This window comes from Sciurus carolinensis, chromosome 6 (genome assembly GCF_902686445.1).
Source record: "Sciurus carolinensis chromosome 6, mSciCar1.2, whole genome shotgun sequence".
Lineage (NCBI taxonomy): Eukaryota > Metazoa > Chordata > Mammalia > Rodentia > Sciuridae > Sciurus > Sciurus carolinensis.
The window spans coordinates 62,499,578-62,519,770 of NC_062218.1; the positions used below are offsets into that span (position 1 = coordinate 62,499,578).

At 38.7% G+C, this 20,193-nt stretch overlaps 1 protein-coding gene across 1 annotated transcript in view; it reads right to left on the reverse strand.

The window, feature by feature from the left end:
* Positions 1-2,621: 2,621 nt before the first annotated feature.
* Mccc2 (methylcrotonyl-CoA carboxylase subunit 2) overlaps positions 2,622-20,193 on the reverse strand; it is a 78,096-nt gene continuing 60,524 nt past the window's right edge. Inside the window, exons 11-17 of the mRNA XM_047556215.1 lie at positions 17,956-18,028; positions 14,855-14,931; positions 12,864-12,930; positions 10,894-11,050; positions 8,289-8,403; positions 5,756-5,841; positions 2,622-2,872 (exon numbers count right to left, since the gene is read on the reverse strand). Of these exons, the coding sequence (XP_047412171.1) occupies positions 2,755-2,872; positions 5,756-5,841; positions 8,289-8,403; positions 10,894-11,050; positions 12,864-12,930; positions 14,855-14,931; positions 17,956-18,028 (693 nt within the window). The 3' untranslated portion in view covers positions 2,622-2,754. The remainder of the gene's footprint in view (positions 2,873-5,755; positions 5,842-8,288; positions 8,404-10,893; positions 11,051-12,863; positions 12,931-14,854; positions 14,932-17,955; positions 18,029-20,193) is intronic.

Consider the following 20,193-nt stretch of genomic DNA (forward strand, 5'->3'; position numbering starts at 1 on the left):
CTCCTAAAAGGCAGAAACATCTGGAAGCCTGTGCTGCAAGGACATTTCTTGCTGGCTAGAAACAAGGTCTCCAGAACTAAAGGGAGCACACAGTTCTTCTTAAAAATGGAGATGTTTATGCCTGAGATGAAACTAGATTCTATTTGGGCAAAAGATGTACTATGTCTACAAAGCAAAGAACAAAAGTAACTCCTAACAGCAAAGTGAACAAAAACCAGAGTCCTCTGGGGAAAGGGAACTTATGCCAACACTAACATTGAGGTGGCTCATGCTAAATTCAAAGCAGCCTTCTAACCAAGACCATGGAACACAGAATTCTTTTGATGCTATATCCTAAAGGTTTTAAACTAATGAAAATTAGATAAGTGAAAGTGGGCTTATGCTCTTGAGAAAAAAAAAAAAAAAAAGGGCTGGGATGTGGCTCAGTGGTAGAGCACTTGCCTAGCATGTGTGAGGTACTGGGTTTGATCCTCAGCACCACATAAAAAAATAAATAAATAAGATAAAGGTATTGTGTCTATCTACAACAAAACTTTTAATTAACATGTTCCTTCTGAAAATGCAAGCTACCTCAGAATCATGATCTTTATCTGCATGTCCTCCCATAAAAAATTAAATGTACTTCCTGATACACAGGAAGCCTAAATTAAACACCACACACAGATGCTTGAAATGTTAATTTTATTAGGAAATCTGATAGCTGTATCAAGTCATATAATCAAACACCTAATTTTAAAACTATATGGCCTAAGGACATCAATTACAATATGGACTTTTTCATTCATTCAACAAATATTGAGCTCCTCAAGTGCCAGGCATGGTGTACCCAGGATAAACAGGAGGATCCTTGCTCTAGTGGAGCTTACATTCTGGCAGGAGGGCAATGTTTAACAGACATTTATGACAAAATGATGAATTTGTGATAGAGGCATACGGTGTTTTACAAGAGCACACAGTAGGGAAGCTAGCCCAGTCCAGGGAAGTCAGAGAGACATTCCTAAGGAAGTAATGTTTAATAGAGAAAATCAAGAGCTTAAGCTGAAGGATAAGTGCTGAAGAAGGGAGAGGAGAACAGTTCAGTAAAGGGAGCCTTGTACATCCCTTGGTGGAAAGGACTTAGGAGGTTCAAAGAACTGGAAGTCTAGAATGGCTGGAGTTATTGTCCTATGAAAAGAGGAGTCAAAGAGAAGAGGTTGAAAATGGTCAAGATCATGGAGGGCATCAAGGGGTTGGCACTTCATAAGAAACCCCTGAAGGATCTTAAGGAAAGGAGCAGTCTGGCCAGATGTGTGTCACTTTAGGATGGCCTCTCTAATTCAACAGGTGGACAGACAGGATGAGGCAAAACTGGATGCAGCAGACCACTCCTAAGGCTCATGCTGGTAAAAGACAAAAGCAAGTGGGAGAGTTCAAGAGATCAGCAAGGAGGCAAAGTCATAGCACCTGATGACTGAATGTGAGGTTCCTCTAAGACAACTAGTTGGATGTTCAGTAGACCTGGTGCATACGCAGGCATGGAGCCAGGGGAAAACTGCGAAAGGAACAGTCAATGTAGGAATGCATTTAGAAGGTGACTGAAGCCATGAGAGGGGCAAAAATGACCCAGCAAGAATGCATATGTTTTATGCCATGAGACACATGCATTTACAGTGTGCCAAAGGCTGGGGCTGGGGGATGGGAGATATTATTTAATGGATACAGAGATTTAATGTGGGATGATGAACCAGTTCTAGGGATGGATGGTAGTTATGGAGGCATAGCCATATGAAGGTACTTACTGCCTGCGAACTGTACACTTAAAATGGTTAAAAGGGCTGATTTTGTTACATGTATCTTACCATTATTAAAAAAAGGAGATACTTTTGTGTTATTTCTCTTTAGTATAAGAATGTATTTGTGTACAACTAATAAGAACAAATTAAAAAATTAAAAGGAATTAAATGTGATTAAAAAGAATGTATTTGAGTATTACTAAATGAAAATCAATGGAAATAATGAAATAATGGAAGTGGGGGAGGATCAGTAGATGAAGAGCATTCCACAAGGGAAACTAAAAAAGAATGGCTAAAGGGATTGATGGAAAACCTAGAGTGCTAACTTATGAACACTAAGGATGCAGTTCAAGGGGGGAATGTACCATCCATCAGAATGCTACTGAAAAGTCAGATAAGGCTGGAAAAGAACCCACTGGCTTCGGTGACATGGAGAGCAATGGTAATCTTGGAGAGAGCTGTTGACAGTGGAAGCCAGAGAGGGGCACAGCAAGGAGAGAACAGATGAAAAAGCAGGGCCCAAATGGTAGACAATGAGAAGTTTGAATATTATGGGAAGGAGATAGGATGGAGGCTGGAGAAAGGTTAATAAATGAATCATTAACTTAAAATATCATCAAGCATAATCAGCAAAACAATCATTTCAGTGAATATAAACTTTACATTAATAATCTCAATCATACTGGAATTTACGGATTAAATAACTTTTCATATTGTTTGTGAGATATAAAGGATAATTAGTCTCTTCATTTCATGGGTGATAAGACTGAGCCACAGAAAAATTTCTCTAGGAAAATTTGAAAGGAATTGATGCTCATCAAATAAATATCCTCATTGATTTTTTTTTAAGGTAGAAAAGTACAATGCACCATGTTAACAACAAAAATCACAGAAACAGTCACATGTTCAAAATATCTAAAATTTTAAGGTTACATGTGATAATTTTGGGTACATGTCCAACGGAATAGATTTTATATTCCAGCTACATCCTCAAAATGCCAAAGTCAGTCTTCTGGATGGGGGCGTTGAGGGCTGCACTAATACTGAGACCCAGGACCAATCTGGTGTCCACTGGATCGATAATCCCATCATCCCACAGCCTGACAAAAGAATAAAAACACAGGTTATTATGAACTTACCACCAGACCACCATTTACACACACCACGAAGAATATGGATCTACTGATTAACATCTTTGTTACTAGAATCTCACAACAAAAACCATGTTCAAGAGATGGGAAAAGGGCAAGAAAAATAACAACCTTCCCCCCGGGCGACCGCAGAATGTCATACCAAGCTTAACGTGTTAGGAACTACTTACTATAAGAAATCTCAATCCCTAGTTTAAATTTATTTTTAACTTATTTCAGGAAAAGACTCCCTGTCTCTTTTCTGCCCTCACAAATGTAGAAACCAAGTTGGTGTGTTTCTGCCTTTACTGAGGAGAGCCACATAAACCAGATAAAAATGTTAAACCAGCATCTTTCCTGGAAAAGAACTTTTAAAATATGAACGTTATGGAATAGGTTTCAATATATTTTATTAATAAAATAAATGCCTTCAAATATAGTTCTTTATTCTTGCTATAATAGGAAAAATAATAACCTTAATAAACTTTTAAGTAAGAATTTTAGTTTGCTTTTCATCAACAACCTTCAAATTCATAAAGAAAAAGGAATGAGAAATATTGTTTTAAAGGTAATTAGTAGGTGGCAGTTTTGCTTTCTTTAAACAAACTGCCTTCAATATCTAGACATCACATCAATTATTAAACCATTCTTACATTGACAGACAGGAATCAAATCTTTGTTCATAAAACATTCATAATATGGATCCTAAAGTATCACTGGCCAATAAAAAGCCACACTTGTAATCTGTTAACAGGTGAACTCATTACACCCCTTCTGCAGTCTGCAGCAGCATAATCCCACAAGTGTGGTGATGAAGGGGCTGGTTAACCATGTCCAAAAAAAGACTGCTCCAGGCTGGATTGTGGCTCAGTGGTAGAGCGCTTGCCTAGCATGTGTGAGGCACTAGGTTCTATCCTCAGCACCACATAAAAATAAATAAAATTATTTAAAAAAAAAACTGCTCCAGGTAGGAGGTTATGATCGAAAGCCTGATAAAGATTGATTGTAAAAACAACTGAACAGAAGTAAACTGGCAAGCTATACAGGTAACTTGGAAGGATTAAGGAACATGCTGGAGGGCTGGGGATATAGCTCAGAGGTAGAGCACTCGCCTAGGATACATGAGGCCTGGGTCTGATTCCCAAGGGCCACAAAACCAAAAACACTGAATATTCCAATAGTAGGGGATGGCTGAGTTCCCTGAAAAGTCAGATCTAACCATGTTCATGCCTAAGCGGGCCAGGGAATTACTGTAAAGCTAAGATCTACTAAATCCAAGGACAGCATCATAAGCCAGCTGGAGAGTCCTCATCTTTGAGAGAAAGTCTCTGTGCCAGCATTTCAGCAGAAGGGTGAAGCATCTATAAATTAACAGAGGGATCTTTCTATCTTTTAACATTTAATTTTCAAAGGTAAGTCTATCTGGGCCATTTGCTCTCTTGCTTTGAATGTAATCTGTTTAAAAAAAAATAAAGGATACAATCTTTCCCAAGAAATGACTTTGCTTAACCAGAGCTGAAAAACAAGTTAATGGCTCACACAGCATACCTTATTTTTCAAAGTTTAATATTTAAACTGTCATTGAGCATTTCAGTCAAATCCTGTGTGAAAAAAACTATCAGTGAACTTACAATACATACTTTACATTTATCTTAAATATCTTATAGTTTTCTATTGCTTTTTTGCCTCTACTGGCTCTTACATAAATTTGCTTGTGTGATGGCAAAATGAGGAACAAGTTTGTTTCTCAAATCAACAACTATAAAATATTGTTCTTAATTAAATGAACTGATAAGCTACCAGAGCAAAATATACCTGTATATCTGTTTGTAAAAATATATATTTAGCAAGGAGACAAACAGGTTTTTAAAAATTCCAAATGTTATTATCTGAACTTTAATTATGGTCTTGAAAATCAGTACGTTCATTCTTTGTACCCCAGTGCTAAGAGCTGTGCCAGCTACAAAGGATGCCTTCAAATTATTATTTTTATTTTTATTTTTTATATTTTGCGGTGCTGGGGATTGAACTCAGGGCCTTGTGCTTGCGAGGCAAGCACTCTACCAACTGAGCTATCTCCCCAGCCCTCAAATTATTGAAATGGATTCTTAACTTTTGATTTTCTTTTCTCCCTTTCTCTCCAGTAAATGGCATAAATCACAGCATAACCTGATTTTTTAAAAGACAAAAATACTTGCTTTTTTCCATCTGCCCAAGGAATGAAAGAAAGGCATGAAGCTTAGTCTTCAGGTTGCAGAACATTAAAGCTGTTGAAAAAAAGATCTGAAAGCACGCACCAGCAAGTCTCCAGCTGGGACAGGCTGGGATAATTTATTACCTCATTAAGTGGCATAAAAAACAAACAACCAGGAGCTGCAATGGTGTGAGGTAATTATGTGGCACTGACACATGGCCCCTGGCTGTGAGTGATTACCTCTGAGGACATGAGCATACTTGTTAACGAGTGCCTATAGGTGTTCAAACCACCTCATGCTTAAAATGGGGTTAAAAACAAAATAATGAGAAAGAGGGGTATGACAGGAATCCATGTTTTTAAGCAAAAATCAGAATTAACTTCTGACAGTGTCACAGCCAAGTTGTAACTCTTATTCCCAGCTCCTAGAATAGCCCAGCTCTGGTTACAGGGCCCCTCCATTCCCCACATAGGGGTAGGTTGGAGCAGGGAATCGTGGAGGAGGGGCAGCAGTTTAGCATAAAGAGAAAACAACACAAAATAAGTTTGTCTGGAGATTATTTCTGATTCCTCTGAAGGCCGACCATCCTGATTGCTGGGGTCTCTGCAAAGTTACCAGGAGGCACCCAGTAGGGAGTGAGTGATTCTCTGGCTCCCACCTTGCACTGGAATAGTAAGGGTTCCCTTCCTCTTCAAACCGCTTAATGATCGGCTCTTTTAAAGCTGCTTCGTCAGCACTGGAGAACTGAAAGAAAAGGAGCCATGAATAAGTCATCATCTTCAGAATAACTGATACCATTTAGAAAACCTCAAAAACCAGACAATAAATTTGGTGAACAATAATTTTACAACCAACATTTTCATGGTGAGGTATTCATTACAAGTGATGCTTTAACATACATGATCTCACCTGACACAGGAGTATCAAATTATTGTGCCATTCCATCTCCCTTATTAGAAACAGCATCCTGAGGCCATTTAATAAAAGGTTCAAACCCAGAATGGCATGTATCACTATATTCCAGAGGGTAAAATAATGGACGTGAATTACTCAGTATAACGAAAGAGCTACGTTACGTTTAGCAGCCTCTGGTTAAGTATATAGAGAAGTATAAGACTTTCAGTCAAAATAAACTATTTCTTTCTTTTCTTTTTTTGTTTGTCTGTTTTCATTTGCAGTACTGGAACTGAACCAGGGCCTGGCCTAGGCAAGTGTTCTATCACTTTTAAAAATTTTAAAGCTTACAGGGGTAGAATAGATAGCTGAGAGATAATTTCCCTCATGGAAAATTTAATGGTTTTCCTATCAGTATTATAAGGACCAAGTGATAATTAATTTAGATGTAAAAGATCTTCAGTACCTATTTTGCAACCTCAAAAAAGATTTTCAACTTTTAAAAGAAGTCTGCACCAAAAACAAATGACTTGTTTTGAATAAATTCTACCTTCTTTTAATACTTTTTAAAAATTTTTTATTTGTTCTAATTTGTTGTACATGACAGAATGCATTTATACATTTTGATAGATCGTACATAAATGGAGTGTAATTTATCATTTTTCTGATTGTACACAGTGTAGGATCACATGGGTCATGCGGTCATATATGTACATGAGGTAATAACGTCTGTTTCACTCTACTATCATTCCTCCCCCCATACCCCTTCCCCTCCCTTCACTCCCATTTACCTAAGATAAAGTAACTCTATTCTTCCCTATCCATGCCTCCTTATTGTGAATTAGCATCAGTATATCAGAGAAAACATTCAGCCTTTGGTTTTTTGGGTTTGGCTTATTTTGCTCAGCATGATATTCTTTAACTCCATCCATTTACCAGCAAATGCCAGAATTTCGTTCTTCTTTAAGGCCGAGTAATATTCCATTGTGTGAATGCACCACATTTTCTCTATCCAATCATCTGCTGAAGGGCATCTAGGTTGGTTCCATATTTTAGCTATGATGAATTGAACTGCTGTAAATATTGATGTGGCTGCATTATATCATTTGAATACTTTAATGTCATTTTATAGGTCAAAAATCTGGAGGAAGAACCACTAACACACTGTACTTTCCTTTCATATATACAAAGCAATGAATTTATTTATCTGTATATCAATTAGGCAAAGAACGACTATTTAACACTATGCTAGGCTTCATGAGTTTAAGACTTGTCTTCAAAACACCAGGTATAATTTCGTACCCTACCTTCCCCACCTCCACTACCAACACCCCCATCCCTAGCCCCATTCCTGCCCCATCCTGACACACACAAGCAAGCTACCTTTTTGTTTTGATACTAGTTGTTACTAAAGTGAATCTAAAACTTCAATTAAGACCTCATGGTTCCTGATGCTTGGTCAAAACAATCAGGGATATGAGGCAGGGGGTGAAGGCACTCAGGGAGGCAGGAACCAGCTCTCTAGCTTTATATTATCCCAACTCTGCAAACCAAGTGGTAAACATGGGACTCCAGAATGGCAAGATAGAACCCAAGAAGGCAGGGCTTCCTTCATTTTCCACTTTCTCTGATGAGACAACAGTGCACTTAAGCAACTTCAGGAACACACGTTCCTGAGCACAAGACCCCCAGTCATTTTAAGGGTTGGTGCTTCCACAAAACAGTTAAAAGATATGACTAATAAATATTAATGAAAAATTTCAGAAGAATCTCTGAGACACAAAAGAATCCCTTATAAAAGCAGCCACTTGCTGACTTATCCTTCATCAAATTTCCACTACCCCTTCCATTTTTCTTATACTTTCATAGAACACAAATGTTACTCAGTTCTCAGTAAATGACTGAAACCGCCCACTCAAGATATCCTTAATAACAATCTAAAGGTAAAAAGGAGAAAGCAAAATTTCGCTGCTTTCAGTCATAACATCAAAGAAGTAAATCAGATTTATTTAAATCTCAATAACTGCAAATGGCTAAGACTCAATCATCTTTATGCCTCAGGCACATAGAGTTCTGAAAAATTTGTAAAAAGTGACCAGAGATGTACCTCATATGAAATTACTTTTGAAAATAAGTCTGAAAATGTGTGTGTGAGCCTAAATTGCTGAAACAGTTCCTGGATCAGCACCTTCTTAACCCTCCCTGTGAACGCACAGGGATTCTGGATGCTCTGCTCCTGGACTCCAGGGTGTTGGTTGGTAAAAGCCAAACCCAGAAGGAGAAGAAATGTCATTTACCTGTTTACCCTCTCGTGCTTTTTGGTCCTTTGCTATTGTAGCTAACACATTGGCTGCCTGCTCTCCTCCCATCACTGAGATACGAGCATTTGGCCATATGTAGAGAAATCTTGGGCTGGGAGAAAAGAAAAGAATGATCTGCTTAATTCAATGCACATCACAGATTTTTCAGAGGCCACATTTGTCTTTTAAATAAGTGGTTCTTGGGGGTAGGATTCTGGGAAGTCTCTCCACTTGCCCATCTGTTTACCTCCCCTTCTCTCTCTTTCTTTTTTTCTTTCGCCCTCTGTCCAATCAGCTTGGTGTTTGTTTAGAATCCAGCCCCTGGGTCAGACTCGCCCCAGTTGCCAGGTCTCGCCAGGCCTGCTGAATCCCGAGCTCTGGTTGGGGGAGTCCAAAGAAACCCCAGGGAAGGAGGGGGATGCACTTGACCCGGTCTAAGAGTGCGTGTGAGAGGGCTGGGAAGAAATGCTGAGAAGAAATGCTGCTGCCTGAGGTGGGAGTCTGTAGGCCGGCTTGCCTTAAGACTCCTGCCTGCATCTCCCTCCTGTGAGTAGAGTCCAGAATTAGCCCCTGAGAGGATGCGCGTCCATCCATTGTGGTAGCCCCCGTGGTAAAACATCAGACCTCTCCTTCAGAGGACACAGCCATTGCTTTGACCTGCTGTCACAGCACTTGTATCTCATGTGCTTACTGCCTGCGAATTTGACAGATGAGGGAAATGGATACCAGATTTGTCTTTTCATTTCTTTAGCTTATGGGTATAAGCTCCTGGAGGGGGAAGGGAACGCATTTACTGAGCACCTCAAGTTGACGATGTCCTGGGGTTCCATACTGCCCTCCCCCTTATCCTATTGAACGTCCCCACCACCAACAGTGCTATGAGGGAATTACTGTCACCCCTGTTCCCAGGTGGGGAAACTGAAACTCCTAGTAAGGTAACTCATGAGGGTGACAATGAAGCCACAATTGGGGACAGGCAGTTAGTGTAGAATAGGGGATCGGGTCAGATCGAGGAAATGGAGGCCATGAAAGCCCTCTGCCTCGGGAAGTTGGAGACCGGGAAGTTGGAGACCGCCCTGGGAGAATGGAATGTCAAGGACCTGCAGAGCTCATTGATTACTAAACTTACCTGCCCTTGTCAGGGACTACAGGCAAGGAGATGCTAATTAATGCCCGCTGGGCCCTTAACTGCCTGAATCACCTTGTCCCTCCCCCTGCCCATTGCTTCTCACTTTATGCAAAACCGGGCCTAATAAGGAGGCAGGAAGGAAAGACATAAGGGGGAATGAACGGGAGAATAAAACCTATAAAAAGGACAAAGGCGATGGATTCCGCCTTTGGGTCCCCTTCTTCCACCTGGGAGAAGTCTGCTTTTACTTTTCTTTAATACAGCTTACTTTCTACTCTTAAAAAAAAAAAAAAAAAAAAAAAAAAGAAACGGTTCTATTTTCCAGGGCACATCACAATCACCTCAATCACCTCAGGAGGTTTAAAAAAAAAAAAAAAAAACAATGTCTGGAACCCTTTGCAGACCAATTTCCAGAGGTGGGGTCTCCCATGCATGTGATTTTTAAGTTCTCCAGGTGACTCATTCTGGGTATAAAAGTATTCATAATATCGTCCTGCTGTGCTGTCAACTTTGGAAAAAGTATCCCAGTTTACTGTGTTGAGTTGACATTGTACGGAAATTAATAGCCATATTGGTCTAGAAATGTTAAGCTAAATTTTTTTCCATTTGTACAGGGGTAACGCACTATATTAAATATGTAAGGTCTTATCTACATGGGTTTGATTACAGAAACTATTATAAAGTATTCTCTAAATAATGAAAAAAAATCTTCTTATCTGTGGCCATGTCCTATTTCCATTCCTGATTTTGACTATACATGCCTTTTAGTTTCATGGAGGGATTATCAAGTTTAGCTTTTCAACTTAAGTTTGTTAACCTAACTTTGGGCTTTACTGATTTTTCTATCTTGTCTGTCCCTTATTATGTCCTTTCCATTGTTCTTGGGCTTAAGATGTTGTTCCTCCTGAGCCAGATGCTCAGTTCATTGATTTTCATCCTTACTTTTTATCCAGTATATACTACTACTTTTTTGGGGGGTGGGGTGGCTAGGCAAGCACTCTATCACTGAGCTACATCACCAGCCCCTGAGTATTCATATTTAAGACTAAAAACTAGGCTGGGATTGTGACTCAGTGGTAGAGCACTTGCCTAGCATGGGTGAGGTACTGGGTTCAATTCTCAGCACCATGTAAAGATAAAATAAAGGCATTCTGTCCATCTATAACTACAAATTAAAAAAAAAAAAAAAAAAAAAAAAGACTATAAACCTTCCTCAAAGAAGGATCTTAGCTGTACCACAGAAGGCTTTAATGTATAGACTTTTCATTATCAGCCATATAAAATATTTTCTGGTTACCACTGTAGGTTTATTCCAAATAGAACCTTTAGCATTAAATTTAATTTCATTCCTCCAGATGATACCAATTAGTATATAATTGATCAAAGACTTATGAATGCCATTATCTCAAACCTGAAATGAAATGACCATTTATAATACTCTGTCTTTCAGAGAAAATCATAACAACCACCCACCTATATGCTCTGCCACACATCCCATAGTTTCCAGCCCCGTATGATCCCCCAATAATGACGGTTATCTTAGGCACGTTGGCACAGGCTACAGCAGCCACCATCTTGGCACCATCCTTGGCAATTCCTTCAGCTTCATACTCTCTACCAACCATAAATCCTAGGAGAGAGAACAGAAACAGAGCCTCAGGGTGACAATCCTGAAGTGCAATATCAATTCCACCAGGGTTTTGGAAGGGCATCTTGTTTTAGACTAATTTTCCTACAAGTTTCATGCTAACAAAATCTTTGCATGTGAAATAGTCCCCCAAAAATGTGCTTTACAAGGTAAAATAATTTTTCATAACTTTTTACATTTTCTTAGAACAATTCATTTGGATGCACAGAGAGATCTTTAAACAACAAAAGGAAATGATCTATCTTCAAGGAATTACCTCCAAGCAGAGGCTTGATGATGAGAGCTTGTGACACAGCCACCTAAGGAAAAGGCACTATTGCAAGCCACACTGTGAGGGCTTCTGTATCCACTGACCCAGATTAAAATAAAGACTGTTCCTTCTGCAGCATGGCTTTAAAACTTTGATGAAATAAAGATTAATGTTTTATGGAGATGCTGAGTCCCTGCCAGTGACTCAATAGCAAGGTTAAATTTTTTTTCATTGAAATTACAAGATCCTTCTACTTCAAGCCCCCAACTCTGCTGAAACAGCTTTGCAGCTTCGTTGGGTCTTCTGGGACTTGGTTTCCTCCCTCTCCACCTTAGAAACACCAAGTCAGGTTCACTTGTACCTTTCTCCAACCCAATCTCCAGTGAAGACATTTCATCCATGAATGTAAACTCGCTTGCCTAACTGACTGCCTAAACAGCCTAACTCACTTGCCTAACTAGCACTATTCCTGCTGTGCACATCTCCAGATCATCCAGCATCAGGTCATCCAATTCAATTCAACAAATTCTGATGGAGCACCTGTACTTGCTGTGGCTACCACAAGTATGACAGCATAGTCCTTGCCTTTACTGGTGCTCTTTCTCCAGCTTCCCTTCTCAGTCAGAGGAGCTCAGAACTCCTTTCATCTGCACCCCAGTACTATTTAAAGCCATGCTCACTGTTAAAGGCCCAATTCCTCCTTCTCAGGAAGGCCTGCCTGATTCAACAACTAATAAAGAGCGTCTACTTCCTGCAAGCCTGAGGTGACCATACATGACTTGGAAGATTGAGGGGCGAAAGTTTTCTGCTAGTCAACACATCTGATTGCTGCCTCTATGTTAGACACAGTGCAGCACACAAAGAAGAGCAGAGAATCACAGAATTCTAGGTAAGAGAACTCTGAAGCCATAAGAGACCTTAAAAATCATTCCATTCACTATGTGAAGATCATCTGTGAAGCATGAAGTCCAGGTAGGCGACAGAACTCACTTTAGTCACACCATTCTTTGGAGTCAAAATATAAATCCGCAGACTTTTGCTCAGATGTGCATATACATTTATAAAAGATACTGTTTCGATAGAATCAACTGCACAATAAAAAATAAAGGGAAAACCCCATGTGCTTAAAATCTTTTAGGAGAAACAAGGTACTGGGAAGGAGACAGTGGTCAGACAACCCTCTCTGACTCTAGGTGGGTGGGTGGTGTGCATGTGTAGGAGTAAAGGGAGGCCACTGAACATCTGTGATGCACCAAACTCAGAAGCTGCTTCACTTAGAAAATATGGGTAATCTCCTCAAAGAATTTAACGTTCATAAAGGAAAATGTTAATCCTTCAAGAAACTCAAGGAGGGGCTGGGGATATAGCTCAGTTGGTAGAGTGCTTGCCTTGCATGCACAAGGCCCTGGGTTCAATCCCCAGCACCACAAAAAAAAAAAAAAAAAAAAAAGAAACTCAAAGAAAGAAGAACTTTCTGCACTGAGCTACAATGGAAGGTGTAACTCTAGAATAAATGTAACCAAATGGATTGAGCTGTTTTCTCACCAGTGATGTTCTGGAGGAACAGGAGAGGAATATTTCTTTGGCAGCATAACTGGACGAAGTGAGCGCCCTATAAGCAAATAAAATAAAAATTCTTTTTTTAAAAAATGGACTTAACTCCATAATCATCATGCATCCCACAAAAATCACAATATGGGCCAAAGACAAGAAAGAATACCCTTTGTTTGGCTCATCTGACCTTTTATTAAACATGACAGTAGAGGAACAATGTTGCCTCATTATTAGGACATACACGATACGATTGTGGGTTTGTACCATGCTGACTCTGCACGCTCGCCTGTGTGATCCATCACTGGCACGTGGCTGTAAGGCAAGTGCTGTGTCTTGGATGAAGTTAATCACTAACATTCCAAGCAAGTAAAACTTCAGTAACAGAAAAGAACAAAGTACTATCAATGAGAATGGTTGACCTTTGCTATAAAATAATTCTCTAATTCTCCGCTTTAGAAAAGAAAGAATGAAAACCCTTTGGGAATCTCTAGGATGCCATTGACACCTTGGTGACTATTTGAAATACCTTCATGCATCAAGATTATAAAATAAATCTTACCCACATGCCCCAACAAATAAAAGGGATTTTAGATTAAGTTGAAAACTAGAGATCTTCAAGCCTTCCGTTTAGGAAATTATTTACTGATCTAAAAATGTGTCTATTTTTTCCTTGTCTTCGAAAGATTATGTGAGTAAGAAACTTGTATAAACCATTTCCTTTATGTTTTACTATTTGCACATCTTTTATCTCCGTGGGAAATGCCTTGGCTGGTACAAAACTGCAAAGTAATTGCTCAACCTCAATATGACTATGTTTACAGGAATGAGGAAATCACACAGACCTTTGGGGCTTATTTCAACAAATGAAATGTCAGACTAGAGCCAAACATAACTCCTCCTGGTTTTTCTGTGCCAAGCTGACAGATAAACCCAGTAGTTTGTCTGGCCTCAGTCTGACATTTCCTCTACTGAAATAAGTATGTTATATATTTATTAGAAGTCATTATTTTGGGAGTATGTAATATTTTTGGAAATATCTATACTATTTAATGAAAATAAGCAATTCATTCTTATATATGGGACTATCAATTATGGGTTCTTTTTTAAAAGAAAAACACAACCATAATAAATTTTATTAAAGGTTCTTTATAATGTGATTATGGGTGACTTTTATTTGCTTTATTTTTACTTTGTTTTTGTTTTACAATTGAGTTGAGGGAATAATAATGGATAGCAGAATATAGAGACTGGTTTCATTGATAAAACATTTCACCAAAGACAAATTCTTCCTCATTTAGGGTACTAAAGAGTTTAACTGCCTGTTTCCTATAATAATAAGGGACACTTTACCTTGTTCATTGAAAAGCAAAGATAAGACTAAACTTTTTTGTTAAGATGACACTTTATCAAATTTACCTAAGATGAGGAAATCTGAGACAATGATGAATAGAATCAAATACTAAGCCAAAAGATATTCAGGAGCTCCCTCTTTGAAAGCCTGAACACCAGTAACAAAGACCTACTACTTCCCATTTCCACAAAGTAAAAGTAGATGACAGAAAAGAAAAGAATAAATAGCCCATCTCAGAAGCACCTGCACAGGGTAACTGAAACCCTCCAACACATCAGCCCTAGAGGAGGAGCCCTTTCAGGACAAGTCTCCCCGACCCTCTCCCTACTCATACCCATACTTGACAGCAATCATAACTGAAGTATCTCCTAAGAATTTTCCTTAACAGCATATTTGACATTTTGATAGTGCTGCAGCTTTTCCATCACATCATGTTAATTTATCCACCATAACTTTGGAACACAATACATGTGCACAGGCATAAACATGTACGCAGCATTTTGTCTGCTATGGTGTGTGGTTAAACATTGTAAAGCTTTTATGCGCTTGATTTTAACTCATTACTTGACCTTCAAAATCAATCATGTTAAATTAAAACAAAAACTCTTGAAGTCTTTTTAGCAGTACTTGCCTTTTTTGCAGATTCAGAAAACAGAACTCCATTGTTGCCAATTATACCTACGGGGTATCCAAATATTCGAGCAAATCCTCAAAAGAAAATTCAGAAAGGATTTATGTTTTTCAAAGGTTTTTTAATACACACCAGAGGCATATTTACACATTCTTTAATTTCAGATCAAAGTTAAAGTGTAAAGAGATTTCATCGGGACTGGGGATATAGCTCAGTTGGTACAGTGCTTGCTTTGCATGCACAAGGCCCTGGGTTCAATTCCTGATATCAACACACCCTCCCCTGCAAAAAAAAAAAAAAAAAAAAAAAAAGGAGAGAGATTTTATCTATGGTATAACATAACACATGTCACAATATTATATTCCTAGGGTACCAGAGTATGGTTTGTTTTATCCTTTGCTTCTGAAAAGGGTCATGTTACATGTAACGCTATCTGTCCTGGGTTGCTCCCATTAAATGATTGGCTCAGTGTATCATCCACTCATTCATTTAACATATATTCCAGTGCCTGGTGTATGCCAGACACTAGAGGTATTCTGGAATATAGGAAGCCAAAGGCACAAAGCCAGTTAAAGGTCAATATTCAGAGCCACTGCCCAGCTTGACCAAAAATGCCTGTGATAACAATAGATCCTTAAAATAAAAAGGATAAACTCAGGGAAACAAGTTAGGAATACATAAATAAACAAACAAATAAATAAAACAAAAACAGTCAAGCCTGGAGGTGCCCAAGGATAAAGCAAGAACGCCAGTTGAGCTTTGAAGAATGATCACTTCACTTTCATTTTGTTTGCATCTTTTTTTCCTTGTTTCACAAGTGCCAGTTATCTCTCATCACCACTTCCACTACCACTTCAAACACCCACCCTATGCAAACACACCCACAAGAAACAAGGGGAGGGGAAAGAGAGAAAGGAGAGGGAGAGGGAGGGAGAGAGGGTAGGAGGAAGGGAGAGAGAGAGCAATTGTTATTTTGTTAGGCAGGTGGTTTTAGGTTATTTCAGAGGAGGCTAATTATTTTGCAAACCAGAAAAATTTTACTACAGAGGCCTTCTCCAGAGAGATTTTCAACAAGTCAAGGATGAGTTAAATGTGTTAGTATTTAACAGGGCAGAACACCTGTAGGTATAGCATATTACAAGTGAGGCATGTGCTATACTCCCACTAGGTGAATTCACCTATGTGAATAGGAATCAAATACTTGGAACCCAAGAATCCACACTCTGTGGACCAAAGGGGGTCAAAGAGCTTACTCTGAAAGCCCATGTACCTGGACTCTACCTCTTCAACGTCTAGCTGCACAGGCTGTGGAGCCTGACACAAGGCAGGTGCTCAAAACATCAGAGAAGAAAAATTAACAGATAAGAGCACATCAACATATTGATAAGCCAAAATGCTGAATTTTTAGAGATAAATTTTTGTCGTTTACTCTTCCTAATATTGATTTATTGCCTTTTTAAATGATTGTTTACTTAATGTGATAAAGTGGAACACTTGATAGCCATTGATTTCTTTTTATCTTACAGCCCTAAAATCACAGCCAAAAACCTAAGCTGCATATCCTAAATGGCACTGTCACGTACGGAAGTAATTTGGGGAGGGATAAGCTAGCCACTCTTAGGCCTGCCCCACTCATAAAGAGATGGAAATCTAGCATGATCCACTTGCAAAATGCCACCCTGCAAATATACAACCCTGTTGACTACATAGGTATCCAATCTACCCTTGGTCCTGCCTAGGGATCTCCAGACACAGACTTGCTGAATGGGACATATGGCCCCACTATACTAGGGACATCATGGACGGAGGGTCTTCACCCACTGCCTGATTCAAAATGGAATTCTGAAGAGAAAAGCAAAATGTCTCAGAAACTGCTGGGGCCCACGCAGGGCAAGTGCTGAGGAAGGAGAAACCCTGAAGAACTTCCAGACACACTTGAGCCTCTGGAGAAATCTGGTCTCCCCTCTCACCCTCAATGCCATCCACCCTTTTCCTCTATTCTTCCTTCTCTCCTTCCCTTCCCCCAACCTTACTTAGAACCCAGCACAGTCAAGAAAAGATGGGGGAAACTGGATGTGTTCTGGTTTTCTAGGGGACAAAGGCACCACAAGTCTTTTAGCAAGAACTGGCCAAATACATAAAAAAAGATGACAGGGCCTGCCCATTCATCTTTAGAGAAAGCAGACAAGTTTTGACTTGTGTGAAACCACTACAAAATGAGGGTTACATCCTGCACTATTTGGTGACAAATCCTGACTATATATCAAACAAAAAGCTCTTAATCACTTAAACACCTAAATACAAAAACATAAATTCCACTCCCAGAATGAATCCTCCTTCTGCTCACAAATCAAGCCAGGAAAAAGTGCTGAGATTTATCCTTAAACCTCAATGTATATTTGCAATTTGGAATTTTGTAGCTAGTTTCCCTTGAACCCTGCTCTGATATGTTATTGTCAAGATAACTACTGTATTTTCAAGCTTTTTACAAAATGTGTTCTGTCATTTGACCAAGATATATTATGAGTCTAGCAGCTGTTTGAAATATTTTTCTTCAAAGGCCTAATACACTTAACACCTTAGGCAAAAGAATTAACATGTATAATAAATAGTCTTATTTTATTTTTACAGATGTGGCATACTGTCCTGCATGGATCAGCTTAAGACCCACACAGAGGCTGTGAGAAGGGTTAACTCACTCTACATTCTTCTGGAAAGCTAAAACATCACAAAACTTCCCAGTTGAATTACAGACTAAAGAACAAAAGAGACAATTCTGAAATTTTCAAAATAATTAGTTACCCGGAGAAACAAAAGAACTTCTGCTGATTTTATTGTAATAACCTTGTTATATAATGCCACAAACTAACAAATGAGGGCTCATACTATGGCATCTAGCCATCATTTTAAACTCTCAGGCTTCATGAAACCATTTAGCTACAAATCACCTTTATAAAATAGCTCCTTTTGAAAAATGACTCATAGGTTTGTAGTGCTCTAAAAACCAAAGCTCTTGCCAAGTGTATCAAAGCTTGAGACAAGAAAACACTTATTTTCAAGTCAGTTGAAAATGTTCACATTTCATTCCTTTATTTGCATACCTGTAACTAATGTGTCTCCATACAAGGCTTTGAACTCGTTGAATCTGCTTCCATCCACAATCCTAGCAATGACCTAAGAGGAAAATTAACAGTGTTGGGCTGAGGAGATAGCTCAGTCAGTAGAATGCTTGCCTTGCAAGCACAATTCCCAGCACCGCAAAAAAAACCAAAAAACAGTGTTCCTGAGAAATTATAACACAAAGTAATTTTTGGATTAAAGTTATTTATAAGGAAAATCATTCAGAGATATTGCCACTTTCACAAAATTTCACTAGAATTTTATTTAATGTGCATGGTGAATGCTCTGAAGTTACTCTGGGTTCTAATTGTATACTCCATGATAAAAAGGTCCAAGAAAAGCAGCAAAGATTCTGGGGGTTGGGGGTTGGGGGTTGGAGACTGGGCTTAGAGGGACTGTCAAATGCCTCCTCAGGGGTTCCAGGAATTAATCAAAGAGCAGGGCATGGACAGAGCTTGCAGTCAGAAGACACTGGCTCAGATTGGTATCATATGACTTAGGTGTTCCAGAGTGAGTTATTTAACTCATCAGAGCTTCAGTTTTCAGTTCTGGGAAGATGGAACAAAGCCAGGATGAACTAGTAGTAAAGGAACCTAAGAAAATAATATTAAAATGAAGAACCAGTCTGACTTCCAGCTCTACCACTGAGCAATGAGTCTTAAAATACTCTAAGCGTGCTTCCTCATCTGTTAAAAAAAAAAACACTTTAAAAGTGCTAACTAAAGCATACTGACTGACTTTCATTAAAAGGTAAGTATTAGGAATGAAGGGAAGGGAGATGGGATGGGAACAGGAAAGAGTGGAATGAATTGGATGTACTTCTCTATGTTCATGTTTCTTATGTCCCTATGTTCACTGAAACTCCATGTCATGTACAACCACAAGAATGGGATCCTAATTAGAAAAAGTTATACTACATGTATGTATAATATATCAAAATACACTCTACAGTCATGTATGCCTAAAAAGAACAAATTAAAAAAAAAAAAAAAGAAAAAAAAGGTAGCTATTAGCCAGATGCAGTGGTGCACACCTTTAATTCCAGCAACTCAGGAGACTGAGGCAGGAGGACTGCAAGTTCAAGGCCAGCCTCAGAAACTTAGTGAGACTGTCTCGAAAGAAAAAAAGGGGGCGTGGAGTGGGATGATAGCTCAACAGTAAAGTGCCCCTGAATTCAATCCCTAGTACCAAAAAAAAAAAAAAAAAAGCTACTATTAATTATTAGTATTCTCTTCACAATTGCTCATTGATTCTGACACATTTGAAGGAGATTCATATATATTTTTAATCTAAAGGGAGTAGGAGGAGTTTATCCTTGAAGTTCACCATCAAATACCACGAGTATTCAGTAGAGCACATGCTTAGCACATGTGAGGCCCCAGGCTCAATCTCCAGCAACAAACACACACATACAAAAAGAGAAGAGTCCTAAACATGAAGCATATTCTAAACTTCTTCAGAAACTATTTTAGATGATACATATTATTTTCTATATAATTCATACTTCCCTTTTTCAGCTTACCACATCAATCACAGCTTTCTTTTATAAGGTGCAAGGGTTGAAAAATGAGGGAATGCTTCCTAACATCTTTTCTGCATCTGGTAAGAGCTTATTTTGAATTGTTTTTTAGTTCTTTTCCTAAATATGGGAATATAAGAGTTATCTGTTTTAGGTGCTACAACCTCTCCAAAACTAAACCCTTTAACAAGCAATCAACATTTAGTATAAACTACTTCATATTTGCTTTACAATTAATACCACCCTCCCATATAAAATATATTAACTTATCTTCATAAGAATCCAAACTTTAGGAACAGACAAATAATGTGGCACTAGTACCATTTCTAGAAACATAAACTGATACTTCAGGTTAAATCCCACTACATATAACCAGGGGAACATGGGCTAGAAGTCAGGTCTTTGGACTCAGATTCCAATGCCATACACAGCTCCTTACACTGTCAAAAACTCTGAAGAAGACTTATTAGTACAGAAAAATTTGATAAATTATGATAAGCAGTAGCAGCAAAATGTAGAAGCCCAGGTTATTTAAGAAGGCAAGAATCTATCTTTTTTATAAGACTTCCATTAAAATGAAATGGAAGCCTCAAAAAGGCATGAATCTTCTTTTGTTCACTTCTGAATCCTGGTGCCAGAAACAACAGGTGCACAGAACACATATTGAATAAAGGAAAAAGATGTGCTAAAAAAAAAAAAA